The sequence below is a fragment of the Chelonia mydas genome, chromosome 1, assembly GCF_015237465.2.
Source record: "Chelonia mydas isolate rCheMyd1 chromosome 1, rCheMyd1.pri.v2, whole genome shotgun sequence".
NCBI lineage: Eukaryota > Metazoa > Chordata > Testudines > Cheloniidae > Chelonia > Chelonia mydas.
The window spans coordinates 106931141-106950157 of NC_057849.1; the positions used below are offsets into that span (position 1 = coordinate 106931141).

Here is a 19017-nt window from a genome sequence, read left to right on the forward strand (position 1 = left end):
AGAGAAATGCTGAGTCTCTGCCACCTCTGGAGAAATGAGCTTTCCAGCCAGAGCTTTTTCTACCCAAAATCTCCCTTACTGGCGGGCAGGGAGAAGGGCAGTGAGGGAAGGAAACACTATCAATGGGAAAGGAGGATTTTGCTGTGCGTATTGCAGTCTATTTCCCCAATGAGGTTTGGGGTGGTTTTGATGATGTGTGTGTGTGTGCGCGCGTGCTCATGTGTGTGTTACACTCTCCCTCCCCTCTCAAAGTATTGTGGATTGAGGTAGAATTTTGCTGCATATTTGTGTCCCTGTCTAGGGATAAGACAAGGATTTTGCTGTGTATGTTTTAGTATCTCAGCCTCCGGAAATGTGTGTGTTCTGAAGGGTTTGGGGTGGGTTTGTTCCTTTCCCACCTACCCCCAGTATGGTGCAGAGAGTATTGCACACTGTGTATGTTTTACTATCACTCTCTGGAATGGAGATTTACTGCATGTTACAGTCTCTCATTCGCTCTGCTGGGGATATCTTCTATCGGGGAGGATTTTGCTGTGTGTTAGGCACTCTCCTTTTCGGAGAATGGGGCATTTTTAGTGGGGCGATGTGAGGAAGAAAAATTGCTGTGTATACTAGTTTCTTCCTCCTCGGGGATGGGGCATACTGGGTACTACAGTATTTCAGCCTCTGTGGACATGTAGAGGTAGACAGCTTCTGTGAGGTGTTCATTACTAGCACATGCAGCAGAATAGATGCGTACCAAACTTTAGAAAACAAAGACTCCCTCTCCTCTAGTTACAATCTAAATTAAAGGTGACCTACACTGGGGAACATAATTGGCTGTATCTTTTTTTAAATTTCTTTATGCTGCATGAAGGCTTGAAGGGTTTATTTTACATATTAATAGCTCAGGCATCACTTTTTTCATTTTCTGTGGGCTACTAGAGAACGAGCGGAGATAGGACATCTCAGCTGCCAACAAAGTGAAATCAAATTAGTTTAGAGATGTGATTAATTCTCCAGGCAGTTTAAAACTCTCCTGCTGCTTTATTTTTCCTTTTTGGTTGGCTTTTAACTCAAACTGCTGGATGAAAAGCTATTTTGTTAAAGATACAACAAGGAGGGGGGAGGGATAGCTCAGTGGTTTGAGCATTGGCCTGCTAAACCCAGGGTTGTGATTTCAATCCTTGAGGGGGCCATTTAGGGATCTGGGGCAAAAACTGGAGATTGGTCCTGCTTTGTGCAGGGGGTTGGACTAGATGACCTCCTGAGGTCCCTTCCAACCCTGATATTCTATGATTCTAAGCTGGCCTCTTCAGTTCCTGGCCAGAGGGGCAGCCAGTCCTCATCTCCGATGAGCCCACGAAGACATGGGGGAAAACCAGAGCCCCAGAAGGCTTACAGGGCTTCTTGAGCTGTCCAAGTAGAAAAGGGGGAGAGTAGGGGGGATGAATTTCATTGTTCTCATCAAATTACCTTTAAGAACACAGGACCCCACTTAGGCAGGAAGCTGACAGGGGACGGGGCTGCATAAAGGTCGCCCAGGCATCCCCACTCCAATTCCACCCACCCTCACATGGGCAACACCCCAAAGGCACCGCCTAGCCTCCCCTCCCACTCCATAGGGGATTGCCCCCTTACACCCCTGAGGCACTTCCCTCCCCCTCACACGTGAGCCCCCGCAGACCCTCCCCAACACACACGCGCTGTCCCCTCCCTCCCCAGTAACCCCTTTGTTTCCTGCATGGGCATGTGCGGACTGCGTGCGAGGGATTTTTCTGCCCGCCCCGCAGTGCACACGTGTACGGCGCATGCCCGGGGACCCAGGGGCTGTTGGGAAATGTAGTTTAACTCTTCCCACCTCCATTTTCTCGTCTCCCCTCGTCAGAAGGCGCATGCGTATTCCTCCCCCCTCCCCTGTCGCGGTGTCCCAGGCAGAATTGTCATTGCTTGTCCCGCCCCGATCCCCGTCTCTGATCGGCTCGCACGGCGGCGGGGCGGGACACGACTGGCTGGCAGCAATGTCAGCAGCCCCCTGCGCTGGCTGGGTGACTCTTGAATTCATGCCGTTGCCTGGCGGTGGCTGTGCTACTGGCCGGTGATCCGGGTACCGCGACTCGGACTGCGCCTGTGCCCGTTCAGCGGGACTCCGGGGGAGCCGTGCCTGGGAGCTGGGCGGTCCACTTTGGGGCTGAAGCAGCAGCCGCGTTGCACGCTCTTCCCCCGGTCCTGCGGCGATACCTCCCGCCCCGCGGGAGAGGCCGTGCGGGACAGCGCAGCCGTTTCCCCCCGCTGCGCAAAGTGGGTGCCAGTGACCCCCGTGTAAAAGCACCAGCCGCTGAGTTCATCGTGTGCAAACGCCCCGTGCATCGCCGTCATCTCAGCACCATGCACAACTTTCCCCGTAGCGGCAGCGCTCTTGCACGTAACCACACGACTTTCCCGCGGGCCCCTGAGCACCATGCCCTGGCTCCCGGTGCGCTCCCGGCATCACACACGCGCCTTTGCCTCTGGAACCCATTTGCTCCCTCCGTACCTTACCGGCAGCCGCAGCGCAAGCTCCCCCCTCCCCGCTTGGCTCTGCTGTTGCAGCAGCCCCACCTCCTCTTAAACGTGAGGAAGGAGAGGAGGTGCAGAGATAATGAATATGCACATAAGCCTTCGTGCTGCTGCTGCTGCTGCTGTTGGGTGGGGGGGGGGAAGGGTCAGTGTGTGGAGGGGAGGGGTGCGCATGCGTGCTGCGTGGCGGGGCTGAATGTTTCCCAAGTGTTTGAAACTGGTATTTGGGTTTTCCACGTTGGATCAAGTGCGGCGTATAGCGAGAGGGGAGGCTGCATTAATATAACCGGGGACGGGAGCAACGGCGGCGAGAAGAGCGTGGAAGGAAGGAGAGAGGCTCGGAGCGGCGCACGGAGGAGCTGCTGCTTCTGTCAGACACTTTGCACAACAGATTTTGTTTCCAGATTGTTTCGGAGGATCTGGTTTGAGCCCCCCCTCCCTGCCTCCCCCTTCGCACACACAAATCCCTCTGATTGTTCCTACCACCTCCTTCGTGAGTTACCCACAACGACAGCCATTCAATCAGCTGCTGCTGGCGGTGGGGACTAGCGGAGGGTGCGTGTCTCTCTCTCTCTCTCGGCGTTCACAGGAGAGGAGTCAGATGTAGCTTCTCTCGGTTTTGGGGAGCTCCAGAGAGAGGTGGGCAGGGAGCGAGCCGGGCAGATTGGGGCTGTCGTCTTTGGAGCGAGCAGCCCTCCGTCTCGCAGAGAAGGGGGGAGGAAGACTGTTTGTCTTGCCGGATGAAAATGTTGAGTCCTGCAAACGGAGAGCAGCTTCACCTCGTGAACTATGTGGAGGATTATCTGGACTCCATCGAGTCTCTGCCTTTCGATCTGCAGAGAAATGTCTCCCTGATGAGGGAAATTGACGCCAAATATCAAGGTAAGTGCTTTCTTGTGTGTGTGTGGTGCTGGGTTAGGTGGGTGTCTTTTCTTTCCTTGGTAGCTGAGTCCTGGCACCCTTTGCCCGCTCCCCGCACCCTGCAGGGATGGTAGTTTTTTATTTCTGGGAGGAGGGAGAAAGCAGGAAAAGAGAGCCTAGAAGAGGAGAGAGGGGCTGATCTGCAGCGTTAGCTCTTGTCATGGGGCGGAACAAAAGGTCTCCGGCTTCTCTTATTAAGCAAGGACTCTGCTTTTCAGTGTAAAATACTGGACAAGAAGACGGGGGGCAGGGAAGCGGGGTATGGGGGGCTATTTCTGGGTGTGTAGTTGTGGGGGGAGGTTTTGTAGGTACCGGGGAAAGTGCTGGGTGGACAGAGGGAGAGATTACAGCACAACAACATTTAGGAATGTACAGTATTCATTATGGCTGTAGTAAGGGAGAGAGGCTGCTAGGGAAGAAGGGGGAGGAGGTTTAGATGCGAGTGGGGGGCAGGGTTTGCTTTCTTCAGGCTCTTTTTAATGGGGGTGCGTTTCACCCTGTAAAACAGCCCCCGTGTAGGGGGGAGGGGAGTTATATAAAATAAACGCTGGATGGGTTATGGATGAGCTGAATGCTAAGTGTCCCCTCCCCGCAGCATGCTGGCTGCACTCACTCCGGGGCATGCCGTCTCCTTGCCCCGCGGGGAGAGGGGTTAGTTTGCGGAGCAGCTTTGTCACTTGCTGTGTGTGTAGAGGGGAAGGTCTGTTGGGCGCTGCGGGCAGAGGTGGCACAGGGTGCTGGAGGGGACCCCTCCTGCCATACGGGGCGCGGGGGGGGAGGGAAGGCTGGTCTCTGCGGCACTCGCCGCTGATCTGCGGGCTCTCCTCCCCGCACGCGGGCCAGAGACTGGTGGAAAGCTCCCCATCGAAGGCACCGGCAGCAAGGGCTACAGGGCAGCGCTGCCCGGTGCGGGGGAGGAGGCGTAGGGCGGCGCGCTTTCCTGCACACCCACTATAGTGCAAACGGGAGCTGCGTCCGCGCTATGTCGGAGTCAGTCACCTCGCTCGCTGCGTCATTTATAGCCCTCCCTCATTAGCATACCGCGGTTCGCCCCGCCTCCGCCTCGCGCTATTGGCCGGGCTCTGCCCCCACGTCTCCGTCTCTGCCGCTCACTGCCCGGGCTCGCTGTTCCGCCTTCTAGCTCCGCCTCCTCGCGGCGTTTCCGAAGCCCCTTTTTTTTGTGGGGTTGATTTGAATATCTTGAGGTTCCCCCCGCCTCCCCGTTTCTGATTGGCGCCATGGGCTGCGCGAGATGGGCGCAACTTTGGCCTTCGGATTCTGATTGACACGTTTTTAGGTGGGGGACCTGTGCTGTCTCCGCCTTCTGGTTCTGATTGGAGCCTTGGGATTGGTGGGCGGGTCCTTTCATTCTGGTTGGTCGGTTGCCCTGGAGAACTGAGCACTGGGTTTTCTGATTCCGATTGGCCTGCTGCGCCGGAAGGGACGGGTTCCTCGCACTTCTCATTCTGATTGGCGTGCTGGACGGATAAAGGCGGGTTATCCCTGTACTCTTTGATTCTGATTGGTAGACGGCAGACTCGGCTTCGCCTCCTTCCCTCTGTTTCGAAAAACGGGAAACTCGGTTGGGCCCATTTCCTGTTCAAAGAACAATAGCCTGACGTCACGTCCTGGTTGTGCCTGCTGCGTTGGCAAGTGGCCGGTTGCTAAGGAGGGGCGGAGCCTCCTGAAGGAGACTGATAGAGCGCCTTCCTGGTTGGCTGAGCGCCCGCCGGTGCCCCGCCCCCGCCTATAATGGCGGCGGAGCGGAGCGGTGCGGTGCGGGGGGAGGAGCCGAGAACGGAGGCTGGGAATCAAGGGCCCCCCCCCCCCCCACCGTGTCCTCTCCGACCGGCAGGGGGCGGCCTCCGAGCTGGGGCGGGGCGAGGCGCTGAGGCGGCGCGGGGCTGGCGGGACTCCGCTGCCCAGCGCCCTTCCCGGGGCGCGGCCCTAGGCGCTTCGGGGCGGAGCTCGCGCCGCGCGTGGCGGGTCCCCGGGACTCGGGTCCTTGCTGCGGGGGACGAGTCCCGCTGTCTTCGCCTGGGCCGGGCGCTCCTGCAGCGGGGCTTGGCTCCAACTGGGCGGAGCAGAGGCGCCCGCCCGCGGCTGGCCCGAGCCCCCAAACCTTCCGCCGTCTCCAGCCTGGACGGGGGAGAGAAGCGATCCTGGCTCCCGCCTGGGCAGCCCCCCTCCAGGCGGGCAACAGCCAACGCCCAGCCCGGTTCCTAGCCCGGAAACCGGCTCCTTGCAAATCTGCACCCCACGCCGGTGTCCAGGGAGCTCTTTCCTCTCCACAGAGAGATGCCATTTACACCCGGGCCCCGGGGTAGCCTGGCTGGCAAGTCCAGACCACAACCTATGAATTTCTTCTGCTCTGTGACCTTCAAGGTGCCCCCACCCTACCCTTCATGTATTTTTTTTTTTTTTAAAAGCAAATTAGCCCGCTGTTAGCCTTCCTTCGAACAACAATCTCTTCAGATTTTGAAAGGGAGAGGGGGATCCGAGAAATATAAATTACCTTATACGTATAGTTTATAGCAAGATTTTGGCAGTTATTTTAGACGTGGGATTGTTCTTTAAATAAAACTTAATTGAATTTTGCATAGCATTTTGCTGATTTATAGTGTGTGGTAGTATATCAGAAGCTTTGAAATACACACTTCATTAAACAGTAATCCTCATGAATCACACAAATAGTGGTCTCTCCTGACATACCTTTAAAAAGTAATAAAGAGTAGAGCATTGTGGTAAGGTGCCAGTACTCAGATTTCATTGTACAAAAATATAAAACTTACTGATGTATGGCAGTGTCACAAAATGAGTTATAGTTGAGTAAATGAACAAAGTACAGATAGTGCAGCATCTTTTACCACCACTGTTCATTTACTAAATTGCTAAATTAATAATTAGTAACTGCTCTCCTAATTATTGAGTTAGTGAGGTTCTACCATATACAATATACATTTCCCCCAAACTACCATTATGTAAGCAGGTGAATAGTCCTGCTCTTGTGGGGAACTTTCCTGGCTTCTGCACTACCCCGGTGAAGTGGGCTAGCGAAAGGATCTGAGTCCTCACTCCCACTTCCTTTACCCAGTGTCCTCCCTGCCCTTGAGGACTCCCCTTCCACTCTCCTGTCTGGCAGAGTCCTTGTAAACCCAACAAGGCTGGGCCCAGGATTCCTGGGGGGCTCGACCCCCAACCCTGCTGTGGTCATCTAGGACAGGGGCTAGGGTGTCCCCACTCTGAGATACTCTCTCTGCACTGGGCACTTGTCTGACCCACTGACCATTAGATACAAGTTAAAGTTATTTAATCAACAATTTTAAAAAGAATAAGGGGAAATGGGAAAGGTAAAAGGAAACACATCACCCCGCTCTGTGGCAGGGAACGTCACAAATAGCGTCTCTGGAATGTCCGGGCAGTTCACAGTCTGTTCCTTGGAAGTCCCAGGCCTCCTTCTCAGGTCCTGTGCTGCAGGGATGCTGTGGGTTGGACACTTGCTCTGGTGGTGGCCACACGCTCTCAGGCTCTAAGTGGTAGGACCCTTCTTCCCAATGTCGTCCCCGCCCTGTCGGGGTTATGATCCAAGCCTGGCCTGCAGAGCCTCTTGGCTGAGGCGTCTCCCTGTGCTGGGCCTGCTGCCCAGGGTCCCCCTCGGTCTCCCCAGCTGCTCACCACACCCAGCTCCAGACTGCTCCAGCCGCAGCTCCACCACTCTGTCTCTGCTGCTCTGCCTCCAGCTCCCTGGGGTGCTTCTCTGGCCCCTCTAGCTCTCGTTGCTGCAGCTCTGCTCCCAGGACAGGTCTGCTCTGCAGGCTGCTTCTGTGACTCTCCTCCTAGCACTGACCTGCTTCTTGGGCTGCTTTTCTGGCCCCTCTGGCTCTGGTTGCTACAGCTCTGCTCCCAGGGCAAGTCTGCTCTCTCTGGGCTGTGCCTCTGGCTTTGGGGCTGCAGCTCTGCTCCCAGGACAGGGTCTGCTCTCTCGGGGCTGCTTTTCTGGTCCCTCTGGATCTGGCCCAGCTCTGCTCCCCAGCTCAGATGGGGCCCCTGCTTTCTCCTTAGCTCGGCCCCACTCTGTCTGACCCAGGCAAATCCAGCTCACATGGAGGATGGGACCTCCCTTGCCTCCTGACTCCCTGATTAGCCTGCCCGCCCTGTCATTCAGGCTGACCTGGAGCATTGGCCTCTCCCCATTGTGCCTGGGGACTATCAGTCTCAGGGTCCTGATTCCCCATCGACCCTTCCCCCTTTTTAGTACTGGGAGCTAGCTAACCAAACAAATCTGTGTTTTTTTAAAAAAACAATACCCATGTTTCCATCTGAGTTTGTGAAAAGTCACCTTTTTGAAGGTGGAATTTTGAAAAGTGCTTAGCATTGGGCACACTCTGCTCCCCTTCAAGTCAGTGGGAGTTTCAGTATGCCATTTAGACATACTCTGGCCATGGTTAGTTGAGAAAGTGATGTTGGCAGCTGCTGGCACCTTGTCTATTGATGGAGCTGTACCAATGTTAGCAATGGTGGGAAATGATTATGCTAGCCTCAACCTGAGAGCATGCACACCAGACCACTGGCAATATAAAAGGATAGGCAGATATAGGGTACAGCAACTATCTGTTTCCACCGGAGTAATCAAGTGTCCCCTGTTACTTGGCCTCTAGATCTTTGTTAGAAGAGAAGGGTGGGGGCCCCGACTCAAAGCCATTCAAGTGACTGTTGAAATAGAGCCTCTTCTTCATTTATGTTTTCTGAAAAAAATTAAAATGACACAAGTCAAGGTTTATACCCTTGCAAGCATCAAACCAGCAGTCTGCTTTGCTCAATGCAGACAGAAATAATCTTTGCAGCACAGGATCTGGCTGTTATTCCAGATCAACACTGAATATTCCAAATTAGTTACCTTTATGGGGGCCTGAGCTTGCTGCCATCAATCAGTGGGAACAGTGAGGTAAATATTTCAAACTTGGAAAATAAATCCGTGACTCTTATTCAAATATGGATCACAGGGGAGCTGGGCAAATATTAGAAAAAGGTAGACAAATTTATCTCTATAGCTATACTTTAAACCTGGGATTTTATTGGCTTAGAGACTTTCAGTGCAGAGCAGTGGATAATGTTGAAATAAATGTCGCAAAGAGAATTTTTATGTGTTGTGAGAAACTGTTTAGCTCAGCTAGTGCAGTACTTAAGATTGTCTGATGGGTATTGCCTATGTTTTCATTCTTATGGCTGAGGGTGGGCTTTCTGATGCTACACAGCAAAAAACTGATAGTTTGTGTCCTCTGCAGCCTACGGAGTTACAAGGTGCACAGAATTCCCAGCATGTGATTTTTGCATTTGTAACTTCCCCAACGTGCTTTAAACATACAGGTGACAGAGTAAAACCAGGGACTCACAGGTAGTTGACTATCTTGGGAGACACTGAAACAGCTAGGCTTTTGCATAGGGCCTATACAGTATTTACCCGAGAGTGGAATAGTATTAGCCATTCTGGAGAGGACAGGCAAGCCATGCTGCTGAGTCTGCTTCTCTAAGGAATATTACAAATTAGAGCCTGGCACAACTTTCAGCTGAAATAGCTGCTAAGAAACTTATTTTCTTATCTAGTGTCACACTTAAGTACCACAGTCTCCCAACTCCATCCATCAGAACACCCACTTGTTGCTTGAGCAACCCTTTTTATTTGGGCACAGTTGTAAACAGCAGCCAACTGTATCACTCAGTATCTTGTGTTGTGCCGAGCAACTTTGATTAGCACCTCACAGGAAGTGCTCTGCAGCTAGCAAGATCAAGGTTATTATGACTAAATGAAATATGCCTTACCAATATATTAAATAGTAGAGCAATGCTAGCAGTGTGATAATGGTATATTTTTCATGTGCATATAGCATATTTAAAATGAAGCTTTAGTAATAGGAATGGAGAACCGAATTAAACTATTTTGCCACTAAAAAAATTAGTAGCCTGTAGAGAAACATTCTTTGGATATCCACAAAGAAAAGTATTTCTCCTAGAAAGATTATCTGTATGTCAAATTCAAGTGGGCTAATCTATTAATGACATTGGCTAAGTGCCACAAAATTGGAATATAGACTTCCGAATTTAAGTCATTGGGAATAATGATGATAAATGTTTAATCTCCCACCATACTTAATCTCTAAGAGTTTGTCTTGGTTAGGATAAAAGGTTTTGTTTTTTTAAGAAGGTTAGCTAGCTCATTCACACCAATTCTACCTGCTATAGTACAACTAGCTGTATCTAAACTAGAGTCCTAAAATGTGTTAGTTAACATGTTATCAAAAAACAAACACCTTTTTATCCTAATCATGACAAAGCCTAAATAGCAACAGCTTTGTTCATATTAGTTGTGTAACAAGAGCTATTAGCATGTTTTCTTGTCCAAAAGAAAGTCTTATTAGGGAGATAAATGTCCACATTTGTAAAATTCAAAGTCAGACCTTTGCTATTTCATTTAAATGTAGATGTGATTGTAATATTTATTAGGTTAACGGAGTTACTTGTCTGCTTTTTCTGCCAAGTCTTACATTTTTCTAAAACCTTCATTCTTGGTTAGTAAGCTAAACTGTTCTTCTCATCAGCCTTTGTGTTCATTTCAAGGTGAATGGAAAGAGAAACAGAACATGATGCAGTTTAAAAAAAAAGAGAGAGAGCAAAGAATCCTCATTGTAGATAATATCTGATGAGGAACGAGTATATTTATGATGGTGAAAGGGAAAGGAATCTAACATGTCTCACTGATATTGAATGGAGTTTGATGAAATGAGCACAAATCAAACACATCCATCTATTTTTCACAGTTATGAACTCTAGAATCACACATTTGACCCTTTAAAACTTCTTTCTCTCCAAAACAACGTCTGCCTGTTGAAAAAAATCCTTATAGTAAGTAGGACAATAATACCACTTCAAGACTATCTCCATTTGGTTTATACTTTTACTATTTTAAATCCAAGATCATAACTGCTCCAACTGTTGCCAAATATATTTGAATGTCCTAAATACTTATTTTCTCTGGTTAAATACATATTGAAAATAGATGCATGTATTTACTCAGATTGCAACCATTTCAGAATATGTTGGTGCGGGAGGGACATGGCCACACGCAGGCATGTATCCAAGCCTCCCGCACATCTTAAAAGGAGGTAAAATACCTAAAATATACCTATAGTTTGTATATTGCAGTCCTGATCCAGCAATCCTTAGACTTTGGCTCTCACCTGCCAAAGACTCGGAGGAACAGAAGGGTAGCTTAAGGCCTTGTCTACACTACAGTTTTGTCAACGAAAGTCAGGTTTCATTGACAAAACAATGGAGATGTACACACTACAATGCTCCTTCTGCCAACAAAATTCTCTTACTTTGCTGCCAAAATAAAACCACCTCAACAAGAGGCATAGAGCTTTTTGCAGCAAAGTTACATTGACAAAGTGGCAGTGTAGACACTGCACTTGGTCATGTTGCTGTAAATGGCCTCCAGGAGGTGTCCCACAATATCCATCCTGATCGCTCTGGTCAGCAGTTTGTACTTGACTGCCTTGCACCCAGGCATCCCTCCCCCTTTAAAGGCCTGAAAATTTTTGAAATTCCACTTCCTGTTTGCTCAGTGTGGACAGCTCACAACAATCTTTCCAGCTGACCATGGCAGCTCCATGCAACAAACGCTGTCCCGCTTGGAGCACACCTGAGTTATTAGATCTGCTGGCATTGTGGGGAGAGGAGGCTATGCAGTCCCAGCTCTGCTCCAGCTGTAGGAACTGTGATACTTACGGTCAGATTTCTTCTAGCGTGTTGTATAAGGGCTACAAATGGGACATGCATCAGTGTGCGCGAAGATAAAGGAGCTGAGGCAGGCATACCAGAAGGCAAGGGAGGCAAACAGTCCTTCTGGTGCTGTGCTGAAGACCTGCTGTTTCTATAAGGAGCTGGACACCATCCTCGGCAGCAACCCCACCTCCAATGCCAAGAGCCCCATGGATACTTTGGTGGGGCAGCGGACACAGTCCCGAGGACAAAGTAGAGCACATTTTAGGGTCATCCAGTGGTGTGGTGAGTCAGGAACTCTTTTCCACTCTGGAGGGGTCCAGCCAGTCCCAGCAGTCCGTCTCTGGTGTGTATGATGTGGCAGAGGAGAACTCTGGTAAGTGATCTTTTTGAGCTGAAGTTATATGAAGTAGAGCTGTCCTTTGCTTTGTATATATTGTAGAAGTGGGTAAAGGGATAGAAATGTACAAGACTAGCTGTGTTAGCAAGTGCTTTACATTCCTCTGTGCAGCAAAGCAGTGCGGTGAAACAGCGTGTTAATGTACACCAAGATTTCACGGGAATTCTCCAGAGAGATCTCCTAGAAAACTTTCCTGGAGGTACTCGCCAATCCTCTGCTGAAGGTTCGTTGGCAGAGCTGCTTTGTTCCTTCCCCCATTGTAGGAAACTTTCCTGCGCCAATCAGCAATCACTTGTGCAGGAACCAAAGCAGCACACAGGCGAGTGGCATAGACACCCGGTCTGAAGCTGCACGCATGCAAGAGATGCACCCTTACATCCTGACTTACCTTCAAGAGTGAGATAGCATTTTCATTGACCCCTGCCTATGGAAAATGGTGGCAGAATTTACAATATTGTCCCTAGTCACCTGCAGTGATCCTCTTTAAAAAAAACACCGAGACCCTTTGCCCCATCTTGAGCGCACCCTCCCCTCCCCTAGGCCGACCTCACCATATTTAGGGTGTTCACTGAGCTGTCTGCTTGCCAAGAGGCCGTGAGAAACTGATTCGTATTTTTTAAAGGTGCATTTTACTATAATGAGTCGATGCAGTGTGTGCACTAACATTCATGCTTCTGTTTATTGTTTCTTTTGTTTCTACAGCTGTGGCCTTCAGTGGAACCCCCTACATACTGGCGGAGTGCCTCCGCCAGGTAAGGCAAGGAGGACATGTTCCGAGAGTTGCTCCAATCCTCAGAGGCCGAAAAACAAGAACGCAGGTTGTGGAGAGAGACTTTAAAAAAAAAATTATAAAATAGGCAGGACAGAAAGGAGAGCTAAGAGTGAATTTTAGTGGGCTAGGAGCAGATGATAAAAGTGTTGGAGGAGCAAACAGAGATGCTGAAGTCCCTAATCACATTGCAGGCAGAATTCATGTGCTCGAACCCACTGCAGATGATACAGAACTGCCTTCCATGCACTCCCCAAACTCCTCCCACACATTCCGTGCAACTTCCCAGCCCATCTTGGTATGTGGTCACTCCACCTCTTTGGACAGCTTCCAAAATGATAGCTGGACTTACACTCAGCTATGAGAGCCTACACTGCCCTTCATTGTTATCTTCCTTCCCACCAAGTCTTTTGTGTGTGTTGTTAATTGGTATTTAATAAAAACAAACTCTTTGAATGATAACCTATCTTTATTTGTCTCCAAAACAGAGTGGTTTATGCTGGAATTAATACACAGTGTCAATTTCATCATTTGCTCACTACACATCCTGGTCAGGAATCATCAAAATTTTTATACAACGCAGCAAGTTAATAAAGCATGGCAGAGTGCTGTATAGAATGACACATTACTGGAGCTCATTGTCAAAGTGTTGCCTCAAAGCCTCCCTGATTCAAATTGCTCTCCCCCTGGTGCACTTCAGCCCTGGTATCTGGCTGCTCAAAATCAGCCGCCAGGTGATCTGCCTCCACGCAACCCCGTGGGAAACGTCTCACCTTTAGCCTCACAAATATTATGGAGCACCCAGCAGGCTGCTATGACCATGGGAATATTTTCCTCATTTAGGTCTAACTTGTCATAAAGCCATCACCAGCCTGCTTTTAATCTGCCAAACGTATATTCTACAGTCATTCTGCACCTGCTTAGCCTATTGTTGAAGCGCTCCTTGCTGCTGTCCAGGTTTCCCGTGTAAGGCTTCATGAGCCATGACAGTAAGGGATAGGTCGGGTTTCCCAGGATCACTGTGGGCATTTCAATATCCCCCATTGGAATCTTTTAGTCTGGAAAGAAAGTCCCTGCTTGCAGCTTTCTGTACAGAGCGTGTTCCTGAAAATGCATGTGTCATGCACCTTTTCGGACCACCCCACGTTGATATCAGTGAAATGCCCATGGTGATCCCCAGTGCCTGCAACACGATCGAGAAATACCCCTTTCTATTGATGTACTCTATTGCAAGGTGGTCTGGTGCCAAAATTGGGATATGCCTGCCATCTATTGCCCTGTCTTACTTAGGGAATTCCATTGCCGCAGAGCCATCCACTGTTTCACACACATTGCCAAGAGTCACAGTCCTTTGTAGCAGGATGTGATTAATGGCCCTGCACACTTGTGTTACCGCAGCCCCAGTGGTTGACTTCCCAACTCCAAACTGATTCACAACCAACTGGTAACAGTCTGGAGTCGCCAGCTTCCACACAGCAATCGCCACGCGCTTCTCCACTCAGAGGGCAGCTCTCATTTTGGTGTCCTTGCGCCGCACTGCGGGGGCTATCTCCGCACACAGTTCCAGGAAGGTGCGCTCTGCATCCAAAAGTTTTGCAGCCACTGCTCATCATGCCAGACTTGCATAACTATGCGATCTCAGCGCTTGTTTCCTGGGCCCAAAAGTGATGGTTCACCATGTGCAGCTGCTCCGTGAATGCCAAAAGCAATCTGGTGTTGTTTCTTTCCATGGCACACAGCAGGTCAGGCACCTCTGATTCCTGTTTAAATTGGGTGCTCATGATATACTCAGTGACCAGCCATGATGTGCTCATAACAGTGACCACAACAATAGAGAGCAATGCAGGATCCATCCTTTCAGACAGAGACTGCGAGCGCACAGTAAACAGGGGCCATTGAAAAATGCCACAAAACGCAGTTGAAAGCCCATGGAATGATGGTACAGAAAAAACTGCATCATGGGACATTGAGCCCTCACCCATGATGCACTTCAATCCACTTCAATTGTCTAAAAGGAAAAGTCTTGAAGATCTAGGCCACTTACCTGGCAATCTGTAACTTCCCTTCATTGTGACAAGCTGCTTCATAGACATCACATACTGCCGCACCCACAAAACTCGCACAGGGTGTAACAGTCTAAAATGAAATTATTTTTAATAATACATTTCTAAATTTAAAGTAGATGGCATTTGCATTTTGTTCCAGAGAGACCAACTATTCAGCTGTAGCTGTGAGCCGCCACTTGTCAGATTTCAACTTCAGTGTGGCTGTCTTTGATCAGCTTTGTACTTTACAAGAAAGTAGTGCTGCTTTTGGGAGGCAATAGTATGGGGAGGTTTTGTTCAGCCATTCTGTATGTGCAGAATATTTATAGTTTTACTTTTTTCCTTTGCAGAGATCTTAAAGGAGCTGGATGATTATTATGAAAAGTTCAAACGAGAGACCGATGCAGTGCAAAAGAGAAGACTGTTGCATTGCATACAGAGAGCACTGATCAGGAGTCAGGAACTGGGAGATGAAAAGATCCAAATTGTCAGTCAGATGGTGGAGCTTGTTGAGAATAGAACCAGGCAAGTGGACAGTCATGTGGAACTATTTGAGACCTGTCAAGAGACTAATGAGACCACTGGAAACAGTGGCAAAGCCAGCCAAGATAAATCAAAGAATGAGACAATCACTCAGGCTGAAAAGCCCAACAATAAGAGGTCGAGGAGGCAAAGAAATAATGAAAATCGAGAAAACGCTTCTAATAATCATGATCATGATGACATCACCTCAGGAATGCCAAAGGAGAAGAAAGCAAAAACATCCAAGAAAAAGAAGAGGTCTAAGGCTAAAGCAGAGAGGGAGGCTTCCCCTGCGGATCTTCCTATTGATCCCAATGAGCCAACATACTGCTTGTGTAATCAAGTCTCCTATGGAGAAATGATAGGATGTGATAATGATGAGTGCCCAATTGAGTGGTTTCATTTTTCATGTGTGGGACTCAATCATAAACCAAAGGGCAAATGGTACTGCCCTAAATGTAGAGGAGAAAATGAGAAAACTATGGACAAGGCACTGGAGAAATCTAAAAAAGAAAGGGCCTACAACAGGTAGTTTGTAGACTCTTGATTGTGAAGAAAGATAAAAAACCAACCAACCAACCAGTGTATTTATTGTCAGTGTCACCTTTGTTGAGGTGCAAGGATTGTGAAATGTATATTTTTAAAGGAGGTTAGAAACTAAACCATTCCTGTTATAGGGACGGCAATAAGAGCAATTTTGTTTTTCCATTTGATACAGCTGTAAAAAGAAAGTGGTCTGGCGACCAACATTAATAAACATGTAATAAGAGTTTAAATTTAGTGTTCAGATAGATCTAAAGACAATATAATATTTCTTTTTTGTGCTGGTAGCACTATACCCATTAACATTTAGATAACAAATATTGCTTAAATGTAATTTCATTTTTCTTTATAGAGGAATGTTATTTACCTTTCCAGCAAACTGTCTAATATTTAGCCATCCAGTTGTATTTGAATAAAATGACAGTACATTACAAATTTAATTTCTTTCAGTGATGACCAATGCAAGATCAAACAAGAAGGTAAAATATGACTTCTGCTACAGAGTGTGTCAGTATAACAGTTCAATAACGAATGTTTAAATAGCGTTAGAAGATTATTTTTTAAAAAAGTAAATGGTTAAATTTTACATGACAAATATTTTATATACTGGCCGAGTACCACAAGGGCCATTTTAAAATGATTGAGTACATTTTATATTTAACCAGGAAGTGGTTTAGTAATGAAACTTAACATAAATCAAGCTTTATACTGTCACAGATAATAGTGTAGCAATCTTTAATTTGTATAAGGTGTATAAATGTAAATTTTTAAGTGGAGTTGCACTTACTGTATTATAATCGGAAATGCAGCCAAATGCCATTGTGTATCCAATGTGCATTTCCTTCTGTATGTATGAAAATTGTACAGCTGTGATATTAAGAAATAAATGAAAAAACTTAGTTTGCTCCTCTGGTGATTACATTTTAATATTGATTCATACCATTTAAAAATTAATTTCTAACTTCAGTAGCACCATCAAACTGCTGCCTGGAAGCCTAAAGTAGAATCTGTTGTGATGGTAGTCTAATTATGCTTCCAATAATGGATCTTCAGAGAGCGTATGATTAGCAAGAGAATAAGAGTCTCAAAATAGCATTTAACCTTCCATCCAACTCTACACTGTAGTTCTTACAGTTACTCTAAGGCCTGGCCATATATCTTAAATAATAATAATAATTAAAAAAAAATCAATGGAATGGAAGTGGCCACATTTACATTCATGCAGATATAAATTAGTTCACATTTGTTATCAATAGGAAGTGCTTATTGAATTACAATATTATAAAAGAATTATTGCAACTATCCAGTTTAAGCATTTGTAACCGTGCTGGTCTCCTCAAATAAAACTGCTTTAGCTATAATAAAAATGCTAACTTTAGGCACCCAGATCCCATTTCACTTTTCTTTATAGAACATAGGGTCAAACTGTTCCCTCCACCTCACAGTGGAGAGGATGAAATCCTGGCAGAGTCAAACAGGACACAGAGAAGGGAGAAGTATCATTCTGTTTTCTGCCTCCTCCTGTCTCTTGTGGAACTCCCTCTGTGTGTGGCGGGGAGGGTTTAAGAACAAGTGGGTTGGGGTTGGGGCTGGTAACAGGAGAAAGGTTGGAGAAGGGCAGCGGGAGAGGAATGCAGAGAGGTGATGGGCAGCAGGAGGAAGATTTGGAACACAATGCTGGGACTGATCCATTCATATTACCAAATCCAATGGTTCATATAAGAATTTTGTAGATTTGTTTCTCTTATGAACACCATGTTCCTCTTCTCCTAAAATTCCTAAACTGCAGCTGTTCTGCCTCTCACAAATAATGAAATCATGCCACTGAACTGGTGGGCTGGTCCATCTGCAAGAAGTGGAGTGGAAGATATGGAGTCAGCAGAACAGGAGTAAGTGCAAGGGCTGTGGTGACCTCGGGATGTATAGGGAAGCTACAAAATGCATTGTGTCACATACTGCAAATATTACATCAACCCTATGGGGATTCCCCACCTAAATTATACTGAGTTAGTTTTAAATTTAATGAGTTGCCCATTCATGCTCTGACCCCTGAGCTCCACAACTGGTAAGGATCCAGGGCCAGCAGGGGAACTATGGCAGCAAGTCTCTGCTGAAACTTACTTTGTCTTCTCTCTACCCCACTCCTCCTCTCCCCCATTTTGTTCCTCTTCTCCCTCCCACACAGTCCCCTGCTCTCTTTCCTATTCCTCACTCCAGCTGCTGTCCCCTCTGCTAATCTCAACCCTTGTGGAATTGCCCGGCTCCAACGTTCTGTCCCCTCTCCAATTAAGCCTTGTCTAATCTAGGAAAACATGTTTTAAAAAATCATGCTCACCAAACTAATTTGAAATGCCAGGTAGGATGTAGTACAAACACAGTTCAACATCTCTGAACCCAGGCTAGCTGGCCAGGGTTGATCCTAGGTTCCCCCATTAAACTGTGTCCAGCGTAGGTCCCAAGTGGTGTTTCAAATGCAGAAGCTGGGGTAAAATAATGGCGGTGTGGAGATGCATGATAGAAAAAGTCCAACTTAAGAGGGATCCATTAGTTTGCTGATAGGTCCATCTTGTCATTGTTTTTAAATGAGTAGACTTTCAGCTCTTGCCCTCCCTTATCTTAGCCATGTGTCAAAAGCACCTGCTCGTTTGCTAGGTGGTTTAAAAGTTATATGATCAGCTTACTCATTTCTCCATGACCTTCCTGCTCTTCTCAATTCCACATATGGGTTGCAATTTTCTTTTGCTGCTTACCGTTGACATCTCTTGGACCTACACCACAGTATTTGATAGGGTCTAATTTCAAGCAATGAGCCTGTTCACTTCATTTAGCATGAACTGGCTTCTGCTATGAGGCTATTCATTGTTGGAAGTATGGCTTCATGGTATGCTGACACACAGTCTACAGCCTCATACTGTGGAAACTACTCAAGCTTTGCATCTTGTTTAAAATAGTATCTTTACCAATGTACTTTTTTCTTCTTGCCTGTTTGGTCAACTTAATGGTTCAGAGAATGTACTAGCCCTGGAACTTATTTCCTCTATTTCTGCACAGAATAGGTTCGGGGGAGGCAGCAGAAGTACAAGCTTCCCAACACCATCCGTCAGCATAACTGAACGCTGAGTTGGAGAGACCATCTCTAGAAGTGAGAGAACATTTGAGTCTCCGTGCCCATTCCTTGCTTGGCTTCACTCCTGAGATTGCCAGCAAATGGCACAGTTGAGATAGGTAATCTCTCTACTAAGAAATTGGACTATGCTTACTAAATCATGTCCTACAGGTGACTGAACAATCATCAGATGTAACGGCTATCATTCAGTAGCTTACTACTAGAAAATGTCTGAGTGGGGGGAAGCATGACTTGTTTTTTTGTCAAAAATGTTCAACGAGCTATAGTCATTGCTGCTCTGGGCTGGATTTGAATGAGAGACCTAGAGATAAAAGGATCCCCAGAGCTAGTGATAAATTCCCCAGATTAGTAGAAGATGCCATTTCAATGGTAA

At 47.5% G+C, this 19017-nt stretch overlaps 1 protein-coding gene across 3 annotated transcripts; it reads left to right on the forward strand.

Moving 5' to 3' along the window:
- Positions 1-2623: 2623 nt before the first annotated feature.
- Positions 2624-16416, forward strand: ING1 (inhibitor of growth family member 1). Of its 3 annotated transcripts, XM_043535545.1 has the most exons (3): positions 2703-3420; positions 10548-10619; positions 14803-16416. In XM_043535545.1, the coding sequence occupies exons 1-3, from the start codon at positions 3279-3281 to the stop codon at positions 15504-15506; spliced, it is 918 nt and encodes a 305-aa protein (XP_043391480.1). In that variant the 5' UTR covers positions 2703-3278; the 3' UTR covers positions 15507-16416. The 3 variants fall into 3 exon arrangements, with proteins under 3 accessions (XP_007063967.2, XP_043391480.1, XP_037752873.1); XM_007063905.4 differs by lacking the exon at positions 10548-10619 and having other exon boundaries at positions 2624-3420; XM_037896945.2 differs by lacking the exons at positions 2703-3420; positions 10548-10619 and adding an exon at positions 12369-12456.
- The last annotated feature ends 2601 nt before the right edge of the window (positions 16417-19017 follow it).

Excerpts from the sequence above, each read along its gene's own strand:
- ING1 (XM_043535545.1), top strand. The coding sequence starts at position 3,279 with ATGAAAATGTTGAGTCCTGCAAACGGAGAGCAGCTTCACCTCGTGAAC. Across the intron at positions 3,421-10,547 it reads AATTGACGCCAAATATCAAG|AATATGTTGGTGCGGGAGGG; the intron begins GTAAGTGCTTTC and ends CAACCATTTCAG. Across the intron at positions 10,620-14,802 it reads CCCGCACATCTTAAAAGGAG|AGATCTTAAAGGAGCTGGAT; the intron begins GTAAAATACCTA and ends TTTCCTTTGCAG.